Source organism: Sus scrofa, chromosome 18 (genome assembly GCF_000003025.6).
Source record: "Sus scrofa isolate TJ Tabasco breed Duroc chromosome 18, Sscrofa11.1, whole genome shotgun sequence".
In the NCBI taxonomy this organism is placed as follows: Eukaryota; Metazoa; Chordata; class Mammalia; order Artiodactyla; family Suidae; genus Sus; species Sus scrofa.
Window position 1 is genome coordinate 44,673,289 of NC_010460.4, and position 21,730 is coordinate 44,695,018.

General features: G+C 45.5%; 1 protein-coding gene across 2 annotated transcripts in view; it reads left to right on the forward strand.

Moving 5' to 3' along the window:
• The window catches only part of JAZF1 (JAZF zinc finger 1), a 338,572-nt gene that overhangs the window by 184,759 nt on the left and 132,083 nt on the right, over window positions 1–21,730 (forward strand). The window contains exons 1-2 of one of the 2 annotated variants that reach the window (XM_013985762.2): window positions 4,097–5,426; window positions 5,624–5,696. In XM_013985762.2, coding sequence (XP_013841216.1) covers window positions 5,384–5,426; window positions 5,624–5,696 — 116 coding nt within the window. In that variant the 5' untranslated portion in view covers window positions 4,097–5,383. 2 annotated transcript variants of the gene reach the window in all.

Consider the following 21,730-nt stretch of genomic DNA (forward strand, 5'->3'; position numbering starts at 1 on the left):
TCATCAACCTTCTAAACACTCTTCTGTGTTCAGCCCTGGACCTTCGCTTCCTTGCCTTTTGCAAAACATGGTGCCTCCAAGTCCAGGACCTCTTGGGGCTCCTGCAGTGGGTTCACCTGGCTCTGTGCGTCTTCTTCGAGGCAGACACTTGAGACTGTGGCATCCTCGACTCTAGGTCACTTATCACTCCTGTATGGGTTATCCATCGTGTAAAATACTGGTGGAAACCATTTGTCTGCCGTCTCCTCTTTTTTCTCCATCCTGGGAGAGTTTTTAATTCCTTTATTTCTGCCTTGGTGGGGCCTTGAAGGAAACAAATGCTGCCATACTTAACCCCAAGTCTTGCGTTTCCTCATTGTGGAATGAATGTATCCATGTAATAATTATCATGCATCTCTTCCATGTCTGGCCCTGAGCTGAGTGTTGGAGAGATGAACGAAGTAGAGAGGGCTCACCTCTGAGGCGGGTGCAAAGGGGAAGGATAGGCCCCGACTCTGCCTCGGGGGTGACCCAAGTGCAGGGACAATGCTGAGGAGGAGGCGGTGCAGAGAAAGGCGCGGAATGGACGCACCCAGCGGCAGAAGGCTCAAGTCTGTGGCGTTATGAGTTCAGCTCTTGCGGGAAAGACTGAGAGCAAGCAGACTGTGCCCATTAATTGTTACTGGTCATTCCCAAGAAGAGTGGCGTTTCCAGGGTCCTTTGTCTGGTTGGGTGGGCCTCCGCCTCCCCGGGGCCTTCCAGGGCTGGAGATCGCCCCCTGCCCTCCCACCCACATCGTCTCGGGCCTCCCACCGTGGCCCTGCCCACTGAGAAAAGAGCCCGGCATTTGGAGGATAGAGAATTTGAAGAAGGCTTCTCAGGGGAGCTTGATGTCCTATCTCCCCCTCACTGCTGCCTCCCAGCCTGCAAGGAGCTCAAGGCTGATGGAGACCTCCTGAGTCTGGTTGAGAGGGAGTCTGGTTGACTTTCTTAAATTCACATAATTCCAGCAACAGAGACTAGCTAAAGCCTAGCCAAAAAGCCCATAAGCTCATCGTTGAGCCTCAGTTAACTCAGCAGACAGCCTTGATAGAGTTTTCATGGAAGCCTGAAGATGGCGATGCAGAAGATTCAACATAGGTCCCAAATCCAGGCACTCGTTTGCCATTGGGTCCCCAGCACCAGAGGCCGCAGGGCTGATGGACAGGCCTCCCTGATGGAAGAAGCTGTGCTGTTTGCCTTCCTGTGAGCCTGTGTAACTCTGGTTCCTATTGAGAAGGGGCCAAAGACCGTCCTTTGCTTATTCCTGCCATCTGCCTGGCTCTTCTCGTCACTGCTTGAGAAGTAACGGAAGCCAGTGCTGCGACATGGAGCCCTTTGCATTTCATGGAATCTATGAAGCCCCAGGTGGGTAGGACCCTAGGAGCTACAGCAGGCGCCTACTTTGTGTCCCGTCCTTGTCGTAGAGATGGCCTCAGGCTGTGATCACGAGCTGGGAAGGACACAAGAGGCACATGGCTGTCCACTTTATTTGATTTGTGCTGTCTGCTTTAGAGGGTGCTGTGTTTTAGAAACTTTGAAGGAAGTTGATAGGTTTTTATCGCTTGGGTATTTTAAAATGCATTTTCATATTTGAATTCTCTTAAAATCTGTGAGTGTGCAAGGGGTGAGAGGAGACAGAAAACAGCCCTCTCTTGGTGCTTTTTTTGGCTGTGCCCTGCCGCGCTGAGAAAGTTGGGGCTTATCTTCCTGCCGCTTCTGCGATGTGCAAGCGGTAGCGCGCGTCCCGCGGGGCTGGCGGCCGCCGCCCTGGGGGACTGCCGGCCTTCCTCGCCGCTGGCCCGGTTCAGGAACATCGTGCGGCCGTGACACATTTCTGAGATGGCTTTTTTCCCTGGGCAAAGGTAGCCAGCGTTCCAGGTTCACAGGAGTGCCACACACAAGCCGGAGAAGTTTCTGGGGGCGTGGGCGCGTCAGCCGCTGCGCTTGGTCTCCCAGGGCTTAGCGTGGCCACCCCGCAAAACATGTTCCGCGGGGGTCGTCGTTGCTGCGGTCAGGGAGGTCCTGTGGCGAGTGTCACGCTCTCCAGTTCCCTCGGCTCGTGACGCTGCGGCTTCGGGAGGACGTCCCCGGCCTGCCGTGGACACCCTCGTCCCTTGTCACTCTAGTGCGGAGTCCTTAGCATCAGGCCGTTACTTCCGTCAGGGAGGGGGAGCTGATGCAGGCAGCTATTATGCTCTGACTGAATGCAGAGTGCGCAACAGTGCGATGAAATCCATAAAACGGTGAGTCGTGATCTCGCACAGCGGCAGCCAGGAAGCGGGTGTCCGGGCTGATGGTTATGCGCGACCAGCCCCCCTCGTGCTTTCCCTCCCGTCGCACTTGTGCAGGCTTCTCCAGATTTGTGGGCATCAAGCGCCTGATTTCGATTTAAGAGTGTGGAGTTCCCGTCTTGGCACAGTGGCAGCAAATCCGACTAGGAACCATGAGGTTGCGGGTTCGATCCCTGGCCTTGCTCAGTGGGTTAAGGATCTGGCGTTGCCGTGATTTGTGGTATTGGTTGCAGACGGGGCTTGGATCTGGTGTTGCTGTGGCTGTGGTGTAGGCTGGCAGGTGTAGCTCCGATTAGACCCCTAGCCTGAGAACCTCCATATGCTATGGGTGTGGCCTTAAAATGACAAAAAAGACAAAAAAAAAAAAGAATGCAAAGCTTTCATGGATGTTCCAAAGGTTGCTCAAGGAAACATTTAATCTGAAAGAGATGCCTCAGCCTGGTAGACATTTGTATGGAAGTTCTACCTTCTTGTTGGTTTCCAGAATCTTCATTCTAGAAAAACTGGAGAATCCTGCTTGAGGTGCTTCTAGATGTTTTGGAGAGTGGCATTTAGAAGCTTCTGGAAGTGCATTTTACCACTCCAAATTTGAGGGTACTGTGAGGAAGAAAAAGAACGGTACAAACGCGTGACTGCGTGCAGGTGTACAAACATACATACACTAATATTCAAAACAAATAAGTCAAGGTATCTTAGGTGGTATTTAAAGTATTTGAGAAATTACATAATTTGCGAGGTCCCATTAGCTCAGCAGTAATGAACCCGACTGGTATCCATGGGGACATGGGTTCGATCCTTGGCCTCACTCAGTGGGTTAAGGATCCCGTGTTGCCGTAAGCTTGGTGTAGGTCACAGACATGGCTTCGGATTTGGTGTTGCTGTGGCTGTGGCTCAGGCTGGCGGCTACAGCTCCAATTTGATCCCTAGCCTGGGAACATCCATACACTGTGGGTGGAGCCCTAAAAAGACAAACAAACAAACAAAAAAACAAAACAAAAAACCACGTAATTTGGAAACAAAGCTTTAGAAGATGGTTTGCGGGAACACTGTTGGACTGAATTTTGGTTACAGGCATCGGTGAAGGAGGTGCACATGTTTATTGCCCTCTTAACTCTTTTCCCCTTTGTCCAGACATTTTAGAGCAGTGCTCTTTTCTTTCAGAATAATGCAGCTTATGTATTCGTGCACCAGAGGTCTCTATGGAGGGATGAGTTCAGGTCCCTGTCTCTGAAGGGACATCAATGTCCAATAATGTGTCTTGGCCCTCAATGCCTAAACTTGAGGTGAAAGGGTTCTGGGAGCGCTTGAGAAAATTTCCACCCAGACATTTGCGGTCATTGCCTTGTTCTTTCTTCTCTTCCTCCTTTCTTTTCAATGTCATGGGTTTTGTCTCCAACTGTGTATTTCTTACCTCGTTAAACACCTGGAAAAACCTTGCAGGATCGGTCTGTCAGTCACCATTTGCACACATGGCCACTTGGCATCCCAGTAGACCTTTCTGCGGATAAAACAGCTTTCCCTGGTGAGCCCTGTTCTGCTGATGCCTCTCCAGGGAACGCAGGTGAAATGTACAGAATGTTACTCTCAGAAGCATGGGTAGGAGTTCCTGTTGTGGCTCAATAGTGACAAACCCACCTAGTATCCATGAGGACACGGGTTCGATCCCTGGCCTTGCTCAGTGGGTAAAGGATCTGGCATGGCCATGAGCTGGGGTGTAGGTTACAGACACGGCCGAGGGTGGGGCCCTAAAAAGCCAAAAAAAAAAAAAAAAAAAAAAAAGCAGCATAGGTATGCTTTGGGTTCCAGCAAACTTAGATGTGTGTGAGTAAGGGTTGCATTTAAAAACTGGTTCCCTACAAGAGTGGTTTCCCTGTGTTTAGAGAACAGTGGGTTGAATCTGTAAGCCTGTGATCAACAACAGCCTCGGTTGCATATGCCATCACAGGAGGGAGAGGAAATGCTGAGTTACTGATGTGTTCTCACTTGCCCTGCCAAAACCTTGAGACCCGACTTGATGGAGCCATTCAGAGAAACTTTGTCTCTTGTTTCAGAATTTGGCTTTCATGGACTTGCCATGGCCAAGGCCCAGGAAGCGGGATTTCTGAATAGTTACATCCCTGAAATTCTTGGCAGAGGAAAAACGATAACGTGAACATGAGATTGTTAACTCCAACACCAAGAATAAAATGGCCACTACTGTCCGGCTGTGGTCTGGGAGTGGAAAGCATTGTAAATTGATTTTTGCGCGATCATTTTTGCCACCTGGGGTCTGTGCCACTGTGTCTGCACCCCTGCGCCCGTCACCTGTGAATGCACTTTGGCGTCAGCATGTGTATCTTACATCCACCACGTGCAGTAAACACTTCCTGTACAAAGGTTCTTGAAACACCATCTGTCATTACATCAAAGAAGGTGTTCCTGCCAAGTGCAGCTGGGAGAGTTCTCATAATGAGATGGTTTTAAACGAGGTTGTAATGAAAAGAAATCTGTGTGAAATGTCTGAACCTTTTTCTAAGACAATGAAATGTGTTCCGTTTCTTTGCTTTACTATAGAAACGTTGCCTTTGCATACATTTGCCACCGTCATTTCTCCACCTGAGAGGCTTGAAAATATGTTTCTCATGGTGAAAGGTACATTTTTGGTGCTGTGTTGGGGAAGCATCACTACCGAAGGTTGCCATGGTGTTGAATTCTATCTCTTCAAGAGGGAAAGAAATCCTCTGGTGAATGTGGTGTTTGTGGATTCTGAACCAGCATGAGAATTTCTGATTGTGAGTCTAGAAAAGTTATAATGGAGTCATTGTACAGTTAAAGAGGGGACAAGTTGCCTTCTAGAATGTGAATCCAAACCCCCCAGAAAGTGTTCAGTGAATAAGAACAATGCGGAGTAGACTTTCAAATGGATGGAGCTTTCCAATGGCACCTAATTTGTTCCAGCATTGAAGTGAGCATAATTAACAGAGACTTTCTTTCTTAGGCCGATTAACCACCTAAAACCATGCCAACATTGTAACTGTAAGCAGTGAAAACCAATATTTATGAGGGGGATTGTGCAAGAGTTTGTGTGACAGATGGACATTTTATCACTGTTGATGTTTGGAATTCTCTTGAAAAGTAATGTAATATCTTGTTATTTATGAATGAATGAACAAATGATTATACTTTGCTGACCGTGTTTTCTTGAAAATTGTAAATTGATTTTTGCGCGATCATTAATCTTTTTCTCTGTTTAGCCTCTGCTACTTTAGGTTAGGTAGCCTCATATATTCTGATGCGAAAGCTGAAAGATCATAATTGTGTTTTTATTTCAGATACAGATCCACGTGTTTTAGAAAAACAAGAATTACAGCAGCCAACCTATGTTGCCCTCAGTTACATTAATAGGTAAGCCATTTTCAGAATTTATAGCAACCTCATATTTGCCACATATTTATTTTTTAAATGTGCATTTTTTAACAGGGTAGAAAAAATGTTTTCAGGCTTAAAATATTTACGGGAGATTATTTAAAATCAACCTGTATATGGAATTTTCTTGTTTCTCTGTTGGGGAGGGGTAGGGCTGTCGTTCTCTGTTCATGTGGCTGAAAACACGATAGATTTATAAGCTCATTCTGGAAGTATTTTGTATGCAGAGTTAGACTATGCTACTTTGACTTCATAGGGCAACTTGGGAGATTAGTAGATTTACATCTGAGTGAAACCTTTAAACCCTGGGGTGGAGAGGTGCTTTATGAATGCAGAACAGGGTTGCATTATCAGAATATATCAGGATATATAGTGGAAAAAAATAATTGTGTTGGGGAAATAACAATTAAAAAAAGAATATAGCAGGATATATAGCAAATTGAAATAATTTGATATCGAAGTTACTTAGTAGCAGCTCATCTTTTGTGGAAACATTCTCAGCTGACCCCATCTGAGTAGAGGAACAGGCGTTTTTACTGAAACCGAACCTTTGAGCACAACTTTGGAGAACAGTTAGGACTTGATGCATCGGGCCTAAAAGAGGACTTGGTGTTTGAGCCAACTCAAATAGTTAAGTAGACAGGAATTTTTGAAGAGAACCTAAAATCAACTTATGTTAAGAAAACACACACCCCCTTCAAACAGAAAAAGGCAAAGGAAAAGCAAAACTAATTTTTAGTGGGAATGAAAAATTCTCTGCTCGTAATTCAGCGCATGAATTTCGCTTGACTGTCCCTTTTTTATATAAAGCAAAGAATGTTGCAAGTTTCTTGGTACCAGAGCTGAGGTTCAGGGTCTGAGCTGGAAAGCTGGGAATGAATTATCTGTATTGTTCCATCTTAATGCCTTTTTAGAAAATTTACTTAAATCTTGTCTAGAGAGGGCTTTGAATTGAAGTCGCCATGCTCAGTTTCAAGTTCTTGTATGAAGGATGTTTTTTAAAGGATTCATTACTATAAGCATCTATTTACATATCTTCTGTGGGTTCCCATTTATCAGCCTTTCCTGGAAGTGAGATAAAATATCTACAGTTTTTCATTACCCATAATTTTTGAGATGTTTTAAGTGAAACACTTTCAAAATCACATCAGATACCGATAAAGATATATGTGCTTATCTGGGTTTCTCACAAACCCTGTGTTTCCAGAGATGAGCTCGGATTTCGAAAAGTTTAAGTATACATTAGAATTATGATATGCATGTGTGTGAATTAGCCTACTAATATTGAAGAATAAGATAAATAGTCTTAGAGATTAACAATAGTATTTAGTAGGACTTCTTAATAGTATGGCTGTTGTATTTTGGGTAAAATATGTTACAAAGGTGTGTACTAAACAAGCCTTATTCTAATAAGAATCTATGAGATTTTCACATTCATTCTTCCTGCTTATATTGTCAGCCATGTTGGCAGCAGGGGTCTACTAATTACACAAGCATTATATTCACTAAAGAAATAAATACTATGCCCGTGTGATTTGGGATGCCAGTGAAACTGAAGAATAGGGACAAGGGCTACAGACAAAAAAGCACCAGAGAACTTGAATCAAGCAGGATATGCTCGCATCCTAGAGTCAGAGTGTAGTCAGTGGGTGTGAACTTTCTGAGATGAGTCTGCTGGGAGAAGATGGGTCCTTTTTTCAAAATAACCTTTTATTATTACAGCCATATATAGGCATTGAAGAAAAGTAGAAAATGTCATCAAACAAAAAAAATTTTTAGCAAAACATCACATTCCCACCATCCAGATCTCACTACTGGTAACACCCGACACATATTTTTCAGATCACTTTTAAAAAATACTGTGTTAACAGGAGTTCCCGTTGTGGCTCAGCAGTAATGAACCCAACTAGTATCCATGCGGACGCAGGCCTTGCTCAGAGGGTTAAGGATCCAGCGTTGCAGCTCCTTAGGTGTAGTTGTAGGCTGGCAGATGCAGCTTGGATCTGATGTTGCTATGGCTGTGGCGTAGGCTCGCAACTGCGGCTCTGATTCGACCCCGAGCCTGGGAACTTCCATGTGCCGTAGGTGTGGCCCTAAAAAGCAACAAACAAAAAAAAAAAAAAAGAAAGAAAGAAAGAAAAGAAAGAAAGAAAACTATGTAATAGTAAATGTATTTCAATAACAAATTTTAAAAAGGCTATATAATTTTTAACCAAAAGCTGTGCCTATGTTTTTTCGCTTTTGCTCAGTTTTGTGACTGGTCTTTTTCGATTTCAGTACATTTGCATCTAATCTAATATCCAGATCATATGCAGGTTTCCCCAGATGATCTAAACAAGTCCATGGTAGATGTTTGTCTAGCCCAGCATCCAATTCAGAACATCACATTGTACCTCAATATCTTGCCCCCCCCAAGTTGCTTTTATCCTGATGCAGCCCCTTTCATTGACAGTGACTTATTAAAGAGATGCGCCAGCATCCCACCACGTGCTCCCACCTTCCGGGTTTTCTTTGGCGTCTTCAAGAGGCCATTTGGCAGGTTCCTCTGTCTCTTATTTGCTATAAACTGGAAGTTAGGTCCTGAAGTTAGGTCAGTGTCTTGAACCAGACATATCATTGCATTTAGAGGCCTGAGAAGATAAGAGAATTTGCCACGTCACATCCTTGGTGGTAGAGAGGCAGACCTGTGGGGGATTGAGTTGTTTACTTGTGACCTGTAGGTCAAGAGAAGGACTATGTATGGACGATTGCACAGGTTCCGGACACCCCTTCTCACTCGGGATCCCTTCGTGTTCAGTGCCGCATTCACCACGTAGCGCTGAACACATGGTAGACACGCTGGGTACTGAGTTGCAGGTGACAAACACCTGGTAGATGGAAAAGAGAGCTGAGCGTTGGAGAGCTGCAAGGAGGAATCCAAGTCTGGCCATAGGGGAAAGAATGCCAAGAGAAGCCTTAAGGGGACTGGATTCTCTAAAACTCCTAGAGGAAAACATAGGCAGAAAACCCTTTGACATAAATTGCAGCGTATTTTTTTGGATCCATCTCAGAGTAATAGAAAAACAAAAATTAATAAATGGGACCTAATTAAACTTAAGAGGTTTTGCATAGCAAAGGAAGCCATTAAAAAATAAAAAGACAGTCTATAGGATGAGAGAAAATATTTGCAAACGACGCTACCAAGAAATTAATTGCCAAAATATACCAATAGCTTGTATAGCTTAGTATCAAAAAAGCTGAACAACCCAATCAGAACTAGGCAGAAAACCTAAATAGACATTTCTCCAAAGGAGACATTCGGATGGCCAATGAGGCACATGAAAAGATGTTCACCATTGTTAATTATTAGAGAAATGCAAATCGAAACTATAGTGAGCTGCCGCTTAACACCCGTCAGAATGGCCATCCTCAAAAAATCTACAAATAGTAATATGGAATGACTGACAAATATGATCTGCTGTATAGCACAGGGAACTCTACCCAGTATTCTGTGATCATCTGTATGGGAAAAGAATCTGAAAAAGAAGGGATTTATGTACATGTATAACTGAATCACTTTGTTGTACAGCAGCAATTATCACAACATTGTAAACCAACTATACTTCAATAAAAAATTAAAAAGTCTACAAATAATAAATGCTGAAGAAGGTATGAGAAAAAAGGAGCCCTCCTACACTGTTGGTGGGAATGCAAATTGGTACAGCCACTGCAAAGAACAGTATGGAGGTTCCTTAAAAAGCTACAAACAGGAGTTCCCACTGTGGTGAAGTGGGTTAAGAATCTGACTCCAGCAGCTCGGGTTGCTGCAGAGGTGCAAGTGATAACGGAATCACTTTGCTGTACTCCTGAAACTAAAACAACATTGTAAATCAACTATAATTTTTAAAAAATTGAACTTGAAAAAAAGGGAGTCTTAAGGGCCTTTGATATAGAAGGGACACATAATGAAATTCACATGAAGGCAGTAGGGATTCAGGAAGAGACTAGTGAAGGTTGGGTAATGTGAAAGTCTGCTTGATGGCAATATCTTGAGCACTGCCGAAAAGAGTACTATTATAAAGCAAAGTTGAACAAAAAAATGTCTTTTTCCTTAAACCTCTAAGGAAGTAGTCTTAATTTTGCTGAGCAGTGAATACAGGAAAAGAATCAATATTTGTCTGTTCATATATCTGTTTATGCAACTCTGATGTTCTTTTGGGCACCTCAAAATAGAGAGGAAACTTTTTTGGGCAATAACATTAAGCGAAACCACAGAGCTAAGGTTCTTAATATGGAGATAGCTTTTTGGATTAAAAAAAGAATTGAGTAGGAATTGGAGCCTTTATTTGCACTTATTTTAAATTGCTTTACTCTCTTGAACATAGTATATTGAATGAAACTTTAAGTCCCCTAAAAGTGGGTCTGTGACAACACCTGAGCAAATTTTAAAATAAAAACAATTTAAAGATAAATAGCAAGATAGGATGAATTACTGAAGGCTGTAGGAGTAGTTCTGGGGGGAAAAGATGAATAGGAATTTTGAGGATAGGAAGTTCTGTTAATTTTGTGACATGAGAGACGGCGGTAAGCTCATGTGTTAGGGAAGGTCATTGCTTTGTCTGTAGCATCTTTATATTCCTGGAGAAAAGATATAAAGGGCAAGAAGAAAAGCTAGATTTTGGCTATAAGAGAGAACATAGAAGAAATAATACTAGAAAAAGCAAATGTAACTCATTATATGCCTTGAGCTCCATGCTAAGCGTTTCTTTTGCATTAGTTATTTCATTTAAATTTCTCGGTGACCACGAGATACTATGATAATCTCCACTTTACAGGCTCAAAAGTTGAGACTCAGGAAAGTTACGTACCCTGGGTCCCCGGCTGGTATGAAGTGGAGTCTTAGGTTCAAACCTGCACAGTTAGGCTCCAGAACCTGTTTTTCTAATCACTGTACAGCCTGATTTGCTGCGATGTCAGAAAGTAAAGTACTAGGTAAAAGTCAGAAGAGAGTTCGGGAAACTAATGTTGGAAAAATAAAGTGGGCAGCTGGACAGAGGGGGGATACAGAAAGACAAAAAAAGAATCATCACCATGCTGTAGATAATTGGGGGGCAGCAACCTAAGGAAAGAACACAGCAGGAGTTGGCAGAGGCTGAAAATGCTATGAGAGGTGACCAGGAGATTTTAAGTGCTGGATTGAGAGGGCAGGGCGCATCCTCGCATTTCAGGCCTCGGCTAGAGTTGGGAAGGCCACCTTAGCATCCTAGCATGGAGGAAAGAAAGGCCAGGGCACTGGCAGAGCACAGGAAACTGTCTACTGCCACCACCTCTCATTAGTAGGCGGGTGATAGGTGAGCTCTATAGGGTGAAGTCAGGTAAGTCTCCTTAAAAAGGTTGATGAGAAGCACTGGGCTACATCTGGGTGTTTCCTTCAGGTTATTGTGACATAGGAATATAGACTGTATCAATATCTGTATTGGTAGATATTGCGAGATAGTTTGGGTTGCTGCCTCGAGGTGACAGGATGGCTTGAACAACGTGTGACCCCCCCCCCCCAGAAATGGGTAACTGGGTTAACTTCAAGACATGATAACAAACATGGCCATGGCTCTTAATTATACTGTTTTCCGTACAAAATATGTTTGTATTAAAATAACTGGTGTTTTCAGATAAACTTCATTTTTAAAAGGTGTTCATCAGTTTGACGTAAGCTGTAAAGGAATCGCATGCTCAGGCTCAAACGGGTACATGAGTGCACTCATCCCTTGTCATTTACTGCCTAATAAAAATTTAGTATCCTCTTATTCCTAAGCTGCAGCTCTATTCACATTCTCTTTGTAAGGCTCACCACTTGGCACAGGAATAGTTAGGTCGGACCTCCTCTGAAAATGGATTTTTTTTTTTAGTTTTGTGTTGGCTATTAAACAGCAAATTCTAAAATAGGTTTCATAGAAGAGTCATTCTCGTGGATGTTTGCCAGCTTCTCTCATACGCTCCCCCCCCCCCCCCACAACCCACTGATTCACTGATTCACCGAAGGGTTCTGTGATCAGCTGATTTGGGGAAATCCTGAGTTAAATGACTTGAGTTCCTTTACCATAGGATTTAATCAGATGGTTTCCTATGCTGATGATATGCATTTGAAGTCGCCAAGAGGGCTAATATGATTCTCATAGGTCCCTGATCCCAGAGCGCTTTTTATTGAAGCATTGGATGGGACTAGTTCTGCATATGCCACTTGCTAGAATTCAGTCACTTCCATCTACATCCTCAGCGTCCCCAGGGAACCGTGAAGGCACAGATTCGGGACAGCCTGCTATTCTTTTTCTGATTGAAAGGAGCAGAGGGGGAGTTCCTGTCGTGGCGCAGTGGTTAACGAATCTGACTAGGAACCATGAGGTTGCGGGTTCGGTCCCTGCCCTTGCTCAGTGGGTTAACGATCCCGCGTTGCCGTGAGCTGTGGTGTAGGTTGCAGACGCGGCTCGGATCCCGCGTTGCTGTGGGCCTGGCGTAGGCCGGTGGCTCCAGCTCCGATTCAACCCCTAGCCTGGGAACCTCCATATGCCGAGGGAGCGGCCCAAGAAATAGCAACAACAACAAAAAAGACAAAAGACAAAAAAAAAAAAGAAAGAAAGGAGCAGAGCATTCCTCTTTTCTGCTGGGAAAAACAAGGACAAAATTATGCACTTACGTGCCAACCCCATCAACTTCTACTCTGTGCCTATTTGAATAGGGATTCATTTGCTTCTCTCAACCTGCCCAGACACCCACCCAGGTGGCTTCTATTTAAAAGAAAGCTTTTATTTTTGTTTGTTTGGAGACTATCTCTTTGGAGTTCTCTTGTGGCACAGCGAGTTGAAGATGTGGTGTTTTCACTGCAGCAGCCCAGGTCACTGCTATGGTGTGGGTTTGATCTCTGGCCGGGAAATTTAAACATGCTGCGGGTGCGGTCAAAAATCAATCAATCAATATTGTTTAAAAATTTACAAAATAGTTTACAATTCGGAAAAAGAAAGAAAACTCTCTCTGTTTCCTCCCTCCACCCCCAATCTCATTCCTTCTCTCTTCTCTCTTTGAGAAATAGAGCAAGGCAGCGGTAGCGTCTGTGCGGGCCAGAGTCAGACTGCTTCGGTTTGAGTCCTGTCTCTGCCTTTCAGGACTCTGTGAGCAAGCTGGCACGTCTCCGCCTCTGTCTCCTCAGCTCTAATAACAATAATTCCTTTTTAACTATGGGTATTAAATCAGTGTGGATAAAGCCCATAGAGCAGTGCCTGGGACGTAGGAAGCATTATGTAAGTAATAGGTCTTTTTATTATTCTTTATATTCTGCTCATGCCAAGTCTCCCTTTTCTCTCTCAAGTCAGTGATTATATGAGCAACGCCACGGCTTTGGAGCAGGACCAGCAGAGTCCCCTCCACGAGGGCGGGGATGCTTTCTGTCTCCCAGAACTGTGTCCCCAGCCGCCAGCACAGTGTCTGGCACATAGCAGCCTTGCAATAAACGTTTATTGAATGAGTGACTGTGGAGTGAATGTGGATTCGTGAATGAGGGAGGGAATGAATCATCAAGTCGGGGGACACTTTTGCGAGGAACCGGAAGCCTCTCCTTCCCCCGTGCGCTGAGACGGCTGTGATGACAGTGAGTGTCTACAACTTGCATGTGAACTTGCATGTCAGCGTTCACATGCAGTGCAGCGCACCGATAGGCTCAGCATCGGCCGTCCCTAGTTCTCCCACCATAAACAAGTGGATAGATGTATGACTCGGTGCATTTCAGGCTCTGGGCAAGAGGCGGTGCAAGACTGTGACTCCTGAGAGAAAGGAAACTTAGGAGGGGAGCCCTGTAGTCGTCTGGCTCAGTGGCTGAAGACAATTTCCTTGCTGCAGTGGAGTGAGCTAGAACCCAAGGAGAGAGAGGTCAGAGTTGGGGCAGCTAAAGCTACTGGAATCTGTGGCCCAGGGACTGGAGATGAGGGATCTGTTAAAAAGAGGCCACAGCAGTCTGTACGAGGGTCCTTCATGAGTCCATGGCTCAGGGTGGACACGTTCAGGGTGAGATGTGAGTCTTACCAAAGCACAGCAGCTGCAGGGGTGAGAAGGGAGCAGGTTGCCCAGAGGTCGAGCAGTGCCAGGCACTGCATTCTAGCCCAGCCAGCGTGGAAACAGCTTGTCCATACTCGAGTCTTCCAACTGCGGTACCAGAAAGACTCTCCTTAGAAATAAGGACTTTGTCCCAGTGTGACCTGCTCTAGAGATGCCCTAATAGCTTCTAAAGCCAAGACTCCACACGCTCTTCAGAGCAGCCAGTTTGGAGGTGAATCCTGACAAGATAGAAGATCTTACAAACCCCTGTGGGCCTCCCACAGGTCGGCCCTAATAAAGTATCACCGTGGGCCTATGTGAGTTCAACAGCCTGAAACTGAATTGCTGGCTAGAACAAAAATCAGTGCTGTTCATAGGCATGAATCAGATACACAATGTCTAATATACAATTAAGAATTACTAGACGTGAAAGACACGGGAAAATCCTCAGCCTTAGACAAGAGAAAAAAAGCAGTCAATAGAGACCCTCCCTGAGCTGGTCAGATTCAGGAAATAAAGTCTTGAAAGCAGTCATTATAGATGTGTTGAAGAACGAAAAGGAAAAATATACTAAATAAGAGGTTGTTTTGATTGAAAATAAAATCAGTCTGGATGCTTTAAAAAAAAAAAAAAAAATCCTCCTCCCAGAATGTGAACCGCTTAATGAAAGCTTTCTTCCTCTTTCTCACTTTCATCGCCACTCCAAAACCTCACCCCATTCCCCCAAACGCTCGCTCTTGCTGTTTCAGTTGGACTCATTTTGGCCAGATTCTAGTCAGTCATAGCCTCATAAAAAATGCTGTAATTGGCCAAGTGTGTACTGACCTTCTATTTACTTTATACAAACAAGCCTGAAACATTTGATTTTTTTTTTTTTTAATCTGAAAGCAGTACGGTTTTGTTTTGTTTTGTTTTTCATGAAACCACCTGTTCATGGGCTTCTGAGAGCAGTCATGTTTATTACGGTCCAGGACAGCCTTTGCCATTTCCCTCCTTTGTCCATCGGATCTAAGGTTCTGCCGTGCGCCCCAGCCCCAGACTAAAGTTTGTGGCCTAATGCATAACATAAACATGTTGCATGCTGTTAGATCTCAGACTCCAGACGTTGTGCTACCACTTTCCTAGCCTCTGTTTTTATGGACATCAGTTGAAACAAAGCCGAGATGGCTGCCTGCCAGATTTTCCTTGTTGTAATATCTCTAACCTGATTTGGCTGGCTCTTTATGTTCTGCAAGAGCCATGTGCTTTCCAGAGACAGTGGGAAGCTGGAAAGACCTCTTCTGTGCCATTTTGGCTCCACCAGAGTTAGCCTGTGCTGCTGGTGTAAAACACATGGTAGGAGAGCTAAGTCTTGGCAGAGCTGGGCGATGCGATTTGCCTCTCAGGTACTGGGCCTCCTTGTGCAACGTACTTGTCATCTACAAGTTCAGGCAATCTGTGTTTTAAAAATAGGTTGCTTGTGCAACTCACGTCACACCCTGCCATGTTTTAGTCTTCCTCAGTACATCTACCCGTGCGTATTTGTGACTGATCTTTTTATGCGTTTTTTTTAAGGGCTGTTCCTGCGGCATATGGAAGTTCCCAGGCTAGGGGTTGCATCAGAGCTGCAGCTGCCAGCCTACACCACAGCCACAGCAACACGGGATCTGAGCCATATCTGCGACTTACGCCACAGCTCACAGCAGTGCCGGATCCTTAACCCACCGAGCGAGGCCAAGGATTGAACCCACGTCCTCTTGGATAATAGTCAGGTTTGTTTCTGCAGCACCACGACAGGAACTCTGTTCTTTTTATGCATCTTTAAGGCCATTTCAGAGCTGCATTACGTTTTTTCAGGGTCTTCAAATGTATAAGTCAAAAAAGATTCAGTGACATCGAAACTGTTTAGAAATAATGAAAAAAGATTTCATTTTTTTTGCCTTTATGGGAACCCATTTCCTGGACTTTGTCCTAAGCAAGAGCGGCTGTACCTTTAAGGCCTCCGACAGTGACGTTTCGCTGTGGGTCAGAGTCTCCAGAGCTGCCTCTTCCGGGCTACACGCTGTCCTGGAGACCTAGGACCCCGGCCCTTCCCCGCTTGTCCGCATTCGGGCCAGTTGCTGGATGTGTTCGCTTTGAATTTTCCAATTTAGATTCATCCCTCTTCCTAGTGGCCCACTCATCATCTCCATTCTCGGCCTCAGATCAGCACAGAACGTGCCTCCCTACTCGGGCTACCCGCTGGCAGTTGCCACAGAAAGTACCCAGCCGGACAGTCGTCCACTGCAAGTCCAGCCTGCCCAGCCTCAGCCAGACCCACAAGACCGTCTCGTGATCCTTTCATTCCAGGTTAAAACCTTGCTTGGAGTTCCCGTCATGGCTCAGTGGTAATGAACCTGACTAGTATCCATAAGGATGAGGGTTCGATCCCTGGCCTTGCTTGGTGGGTCGAGGATCCCGCGTTGCCGAGAGGAATGGTGTAGGTCACAGACCTGGCTCAGATCCTGCGTTGCTGTGGCCGTGGTGTAGGCTGGCAGCTGCAGCTCCGATTCGACCCCGAGGCTGGGAACTTCCACATTCCCTCGGGGGCAGCCCTAAAAAAAATAAAACCTTGCTCAGCTTAGCACAGGCCGTTGGGAGTGTTTCCCGGTGTACTGACGTCCCGAAGGTATTCCCAGTTCCCTCATGGGCAGGTGTTCTTGGCTCCTGCACCGAGAAGATGCACACGGCGTCTGGGTCCCATCTCAGCATCTCTCTTTCCATCTCCAAGTTGACCCGGCTCTTTTATCCGTGTTCTCTTCATTCTCCCGCTCCCTCATTCGAAGCTGGCGCCACGGCCTGAGTGCCACATCCCTCTCTCCTCCCTGTGGCCTCAAGCCCTGTTGTCTGGCTTCACTTGGTCACATGGCACAGACCCTACGGTCTGGGCAGTCCTCAGAATTCCCTTTCCTCTCTGCTTCTGCTTTTTCTCTTTGCGGAGAAGAATGGCATCTTCCCTGAGACCCTCCTGACGGGCCTACGCCATTCGATGCTGTTGGCCACTTTCTTTTTCGGATACCCTTTCCTCCCTGTGCCCGTTAACGTGGGCTCTGCTGGTTCTTCTCCTGCCTCTCTGCCACACAGATAGAGGCTTCTCCCTAAGTCTTGTCCCCAGTATTCCGCTCTTTTGTCTACGCTCACTCCCTTCCTTGCGTTTAGCCATCACCTCTGTAGAGAGGACCTCCGACCCCTAATTCTTCCAGTTCTCACCTCTAACCGCCTGTGGACACATGAATATTTAGTAGAAGCTCAGCTCACCCAGTGCTGGCCCCATCATTTCACAGCCCCTCCAAAACGGCCTCTCCCGCCGGGATTCCTAACGTGGTGCCGTGAGACCGACTCACTCACTCGTCTGAGAAGCTTGGGGTTCATATCTTTTGCCCATCTCTCTCCTTCACTCCCGTCTCCAAACAGCCAGGCACCGGATCTGCCACATCCACATCCTCATCGTTTGAGTGGTTCCCCTGCTTCTGTCCTCGCTTGAGGCTCCAGCGTCCCAGGCACTCACCCGTCTTCCTGCCCGCCTCCACCCAGAAGATTGGTCAGAAGAACCAGTCCACCAGCACCGCGTACAGAAGCCTCTCGTGTTTGGCCCTCAGCCTGCTGGGTTCTTCCTCTCTCCTCCCCTCTTTCCTGGCTGGGGCACTTCTGCACTTTAAGACCTGCTTTTACTGCTACCTGTTTTGTGAGGGTTCCCCGTGCTCCCAGAAGGAATTATGCGTCAGTCTTTAAGTGCCTTTTCCAAACTCATAGCATGAACACACTTAGTCATAACCACTGACTGCCAAAATTTAAATTTGTGTACAAATGTATATAAGATCAGTAGCTTCTGTCCTTTCTCCCCACCTCCCCACTTAAGCCTCCTCCCCCAAAGTCACCAGTGGTAACATCTTGGTAGGTATATTCCTCTCCATTTCTTCTCAGGTGCAAACATGGATGTCGGGGTTTGGTTTTATTAAAAAATAAAAAAAAGGCAGCCTGAAATATATAAATAATATATGCACAAACATTTATAAGTTATACACTTGTCTTTTTGTTTTTCCATTTGACTTCTTTCTGGGTCAAAGTTAGAGATGGGTCTAACTCATTCTTTTGAATATTTCCATCAAAGTCTCAGCTGTGGATATAAGAGTTCAGCTCCTTCACCGCTGGCTGGTGGACATCCAGGTGGTTTCCAGATTTGTCAGCATATGTTAGGTGAACATGGTAACCACCACACTGCAGAAACCTTAGCCTTGTTTGCGTGTGTTTGTGCTTTTGCCATGTGGATTAGTCCCTGTTTATACCACAGGCCAGTGTTTCTTTGCTCGTGGTCTACATTAATCGAACCTGCGCCAGATGGCCTGCCTCTCTCACCAGTGGCTTCCTATCACATGGGGAGTGACAATGAAATCCCCGCCCCCCATGGCTAACGAAGGCCTCTGTGGTGGGGCACCCCCCGCCCCCCACCCCCCAGCCTCACCTCTCTCCAGCGCAGCTCTACCTGCTCCCAGCTCTTGTCCTTGCTGGGCCCTCTGCCGGGGTGCTCTCCCTCCCATGGGGGCTTTCCCTCCTTTCCCTCCCTCCCCTCCTGCAGGTGTCAGATGTCCCCTGCACCGCAGACCTTCCCCGACCACAACTGAAATAGTTCCCTGTCTGCCCATCTCTGTGCCCTTCCTCTGCTTTCCTATTCTTCTTGTCTCTTACCACCACCTGAGATCACAGTTTAATTCATTGTTTTGCTGATTTGCTGGCTCCGCCTGGAGAATGGGAGCACCCTGGGGGCAGGGACCTACCCCTGGTCATCGCTGTGTCCTCCCTGTGGTCAGTAAATACATCTTGAGTAAGCGTGTGACCAACAATCGTAGTTTTGTGTGTGTGTCTTATGGTGCCATTATGTGTTTCACTCATCCCCTTCTGTCTCTTGCCTCTTTGCACCTGACTGTGTGGCAAGTGCTTTGCCTGTGACATGAAATGAAATCAAGGGGCTCTTGTGCGTGGTGGCAGATTTTAACATAAACGGATGACCTTGGAGGTGCCCCTCCCCCACCACCATACACATTTACAAAATGACTCAAGGTGCCTCATCTCTCTCATTTCATTTGGAAATTCGGATCGCTGGTAGTAATCCATTTGATTTATCGCTTCCCCCTTATGTGCAGCACCTCGGAGTTAATTAAGAAGGCCATGAATCTTCCCTCCGTAGCTCTCGCGCACTCGCCTTTGCAGGATGCTCTCATATTGCTGAGACGGTTGATTTGGGACTCAAGTGGAAATATTACGTAATTTTCTCGCATTGAGATTCATTATGCTGAGCCTGAAGACTAGTCTTGCCTTCAAAGGCCCCTTCACTGGCAAGCTTTAAAATAGCTTCATGTTCCCAGTTTCTAAATAACGTGTTCTCATTTCCGCTGCCGTGGCCAAGACCTTGTCCATTGGCTCAAAGCAGTGCAGCTGGGTCAGCCCAGTGGCCCCTGAAAGACCTCTCCATCCTCAACTGCAGTGTAGACTCGCCTCTGGTCTGTGTAGAGGTTAGTTCAAGCCGTAGCAGGGTGGCCTTGGAGAGGAAAGCCACACGGCCGTGTCCCCCAAACACCACGCAAGACCATCCAGCCCTAGCGAGTGAAGACTGTCATGTGTCCCACACAGGACGTTGCTGCCCTTGTCTTCTCGTATTCAACAGAGATTAGCTTCTGTTGGTTGAATACCTGCAGCATGCAGGGCACCTCACCGTGTCACCTGTGATCCCACAATGACCACGCCTCACAGCTCTTCTACCCCTAAGAAAATGAATTCCCAGGGAGGTGGTAGAACCTTTTAGTGCCTGGTGAGCTGGCGAGGCCTATGGACTCTTTCCTAAAAGAATGTTTTTAGGTTCATACGTTAAAATATATCACGTTACAAAGAAAGCCAATTGCATTCAAATACACTTGCCGAAATATGAAATTATAAATTTGTGATACAGTAGCATGTGCTTCTTTATTTAGGACTTAAATCAAAAAGCGTAGGTGCCGGGTGAACAGATCCCATAATTTCCAGTTAGTGATGAGTATAAATAAGAGTTTAAGATACAGTAATTATATTGTGATATCAAAATATCTGACTTCTCTGGGTGCAAAGACATAGATAGTATGAACACACTATGAGTAGTTGCCTATATTCATAACTGAAAGAAATGCTACGTTTCCAAGGTTAGTGTAAGTAAAGATGTGTTTTTTTTTTTTTTTTTTTTTTAATCCAAGTTCATGGATCTCTTGAACTCTATCCATGGCCCTTTTAAGTCCACAGACCTGAGGTTAAGAACACTTCAGGTAGATGTCATCGTTACAAGTAGCTCTTAGAGGTGAGCTTGGACCAAAATGTATGCACTTCCAAAGTCTTTGCTTTTTCTTGTATGTGTTAGTGCCTATTGCCTTGTTTTGCATAAGACCTTCACATATTTGACTCATCGTCATACTTCCCTGCAGATCAGGTCATGGCAGAAACAAATAATAAAAATTAAAATGTGTATAATATCCCTTCTTATTTTACAAGGAACTTCCACAAATAGTTCCAGGTATCCTGGGTTCTTAGGAAATCACATTTTGCCATCGAGCTGTGAGTCTATGTGAAAATCGCTCTTACCGCATCATTTACAGGACCAGAGAAATTCAGTGGCTTTCCCAGGTTCACCCTGCTAGGAAGTGACAGACTCGGATTTGAACTCCCAGATCTTTTTGCTGTTTATTCTTATCATTCTTCAGGATTACCTGGATACCAAGGTAAAAAGATGTCAGATGATTTCTCTCAAAACTACATGGAATCCAGGCATGTCCAGAATAAGGCCATGTCTCCTAAGCTCCACCTCTCTTGTCTTGCCTCCCACACATTGCATCTAAAAGCCTACAGCTCAGAATTTACTCACATCGAGTTCTGCCATCTGACATGCAAACTGTGTGCCGTTACCAGACTTGAGTAATTTAAATGCTAGCTTGTCTGTTATGTCATTGTCTCCAGTTGCTGATAAAGCCCAAACACAAGCGAAGAGGATTTTTCATTCCTCCCTAGGCAGGTGGTAATTTAGTCGCTGGTCATCGCACTCATGTCAGTTCTGTCCCTGGGGCTTTTCTCCCTTGCTTGATGCCAGTTAGTGCATTTTCCTTGACAATCAATTCACTCTGCACTGTTGCTCAGGCCGTAAACGTGATGTTCGACAAGCAGAAGGATTTGCAGAGCAGCCTTCCCAGGGCTTCCTCCTTCCATGCTCACCAAAATTTCCCTGCAGATTTAGGTGACAACATGGACCTGTGTAATTTACAGATGGTGGGGCCAGGATACAATCAGTTCTTGCCAGCTTCTTCCCTCCACTAATGAGATGTGATTCGGCATGCCAAGACCAGAAATTGGATCTGGGTTTTGGAGTTGTCCCTGCCTTCTCAGCAGTGTCTGAGTACAGCTTTTCCTGACTGTGCCTGGCTTAGCCAACTCATTTTTCATCTCAAGTTGAGCATTTAGCAGTCAGTCAATACTCACTCCTCTCGAAAAGCACCGTATCCCCATTGCATGCCCGTCTCTTTATATCAGATACTCCTCAAGTTTACCTTTTGTCCAAACTAAGTTCAGCAGAAAAGGATAATTGATGTCATCATCCCTGCAGCCAGAGAAATAATGCATGTGTGTCAGCGGCAGATGCCTCTGTACTGTAGTCTTCCAGGAAAAATAGAACCCATTGTTGGTGCAAACTTGATTTATTTTTTCACTTTCATTATTGGGGCAGATTCGTTTGGAGCACATAAGCTGGGAAGTTGCTTAGACTTGTTCCTCGTCATGCCCATGCAAACATTCATTCTTTTATTGCCCATTTTATCATTGGATTCAGTACCAGCCACAGTCAGTGATGTACAGTTCTCTTGGGCCAAACGAGGATGACAGAAAGCTGGCTTCTATATTGCATTCATCTTTGCTAGACAGCAGCC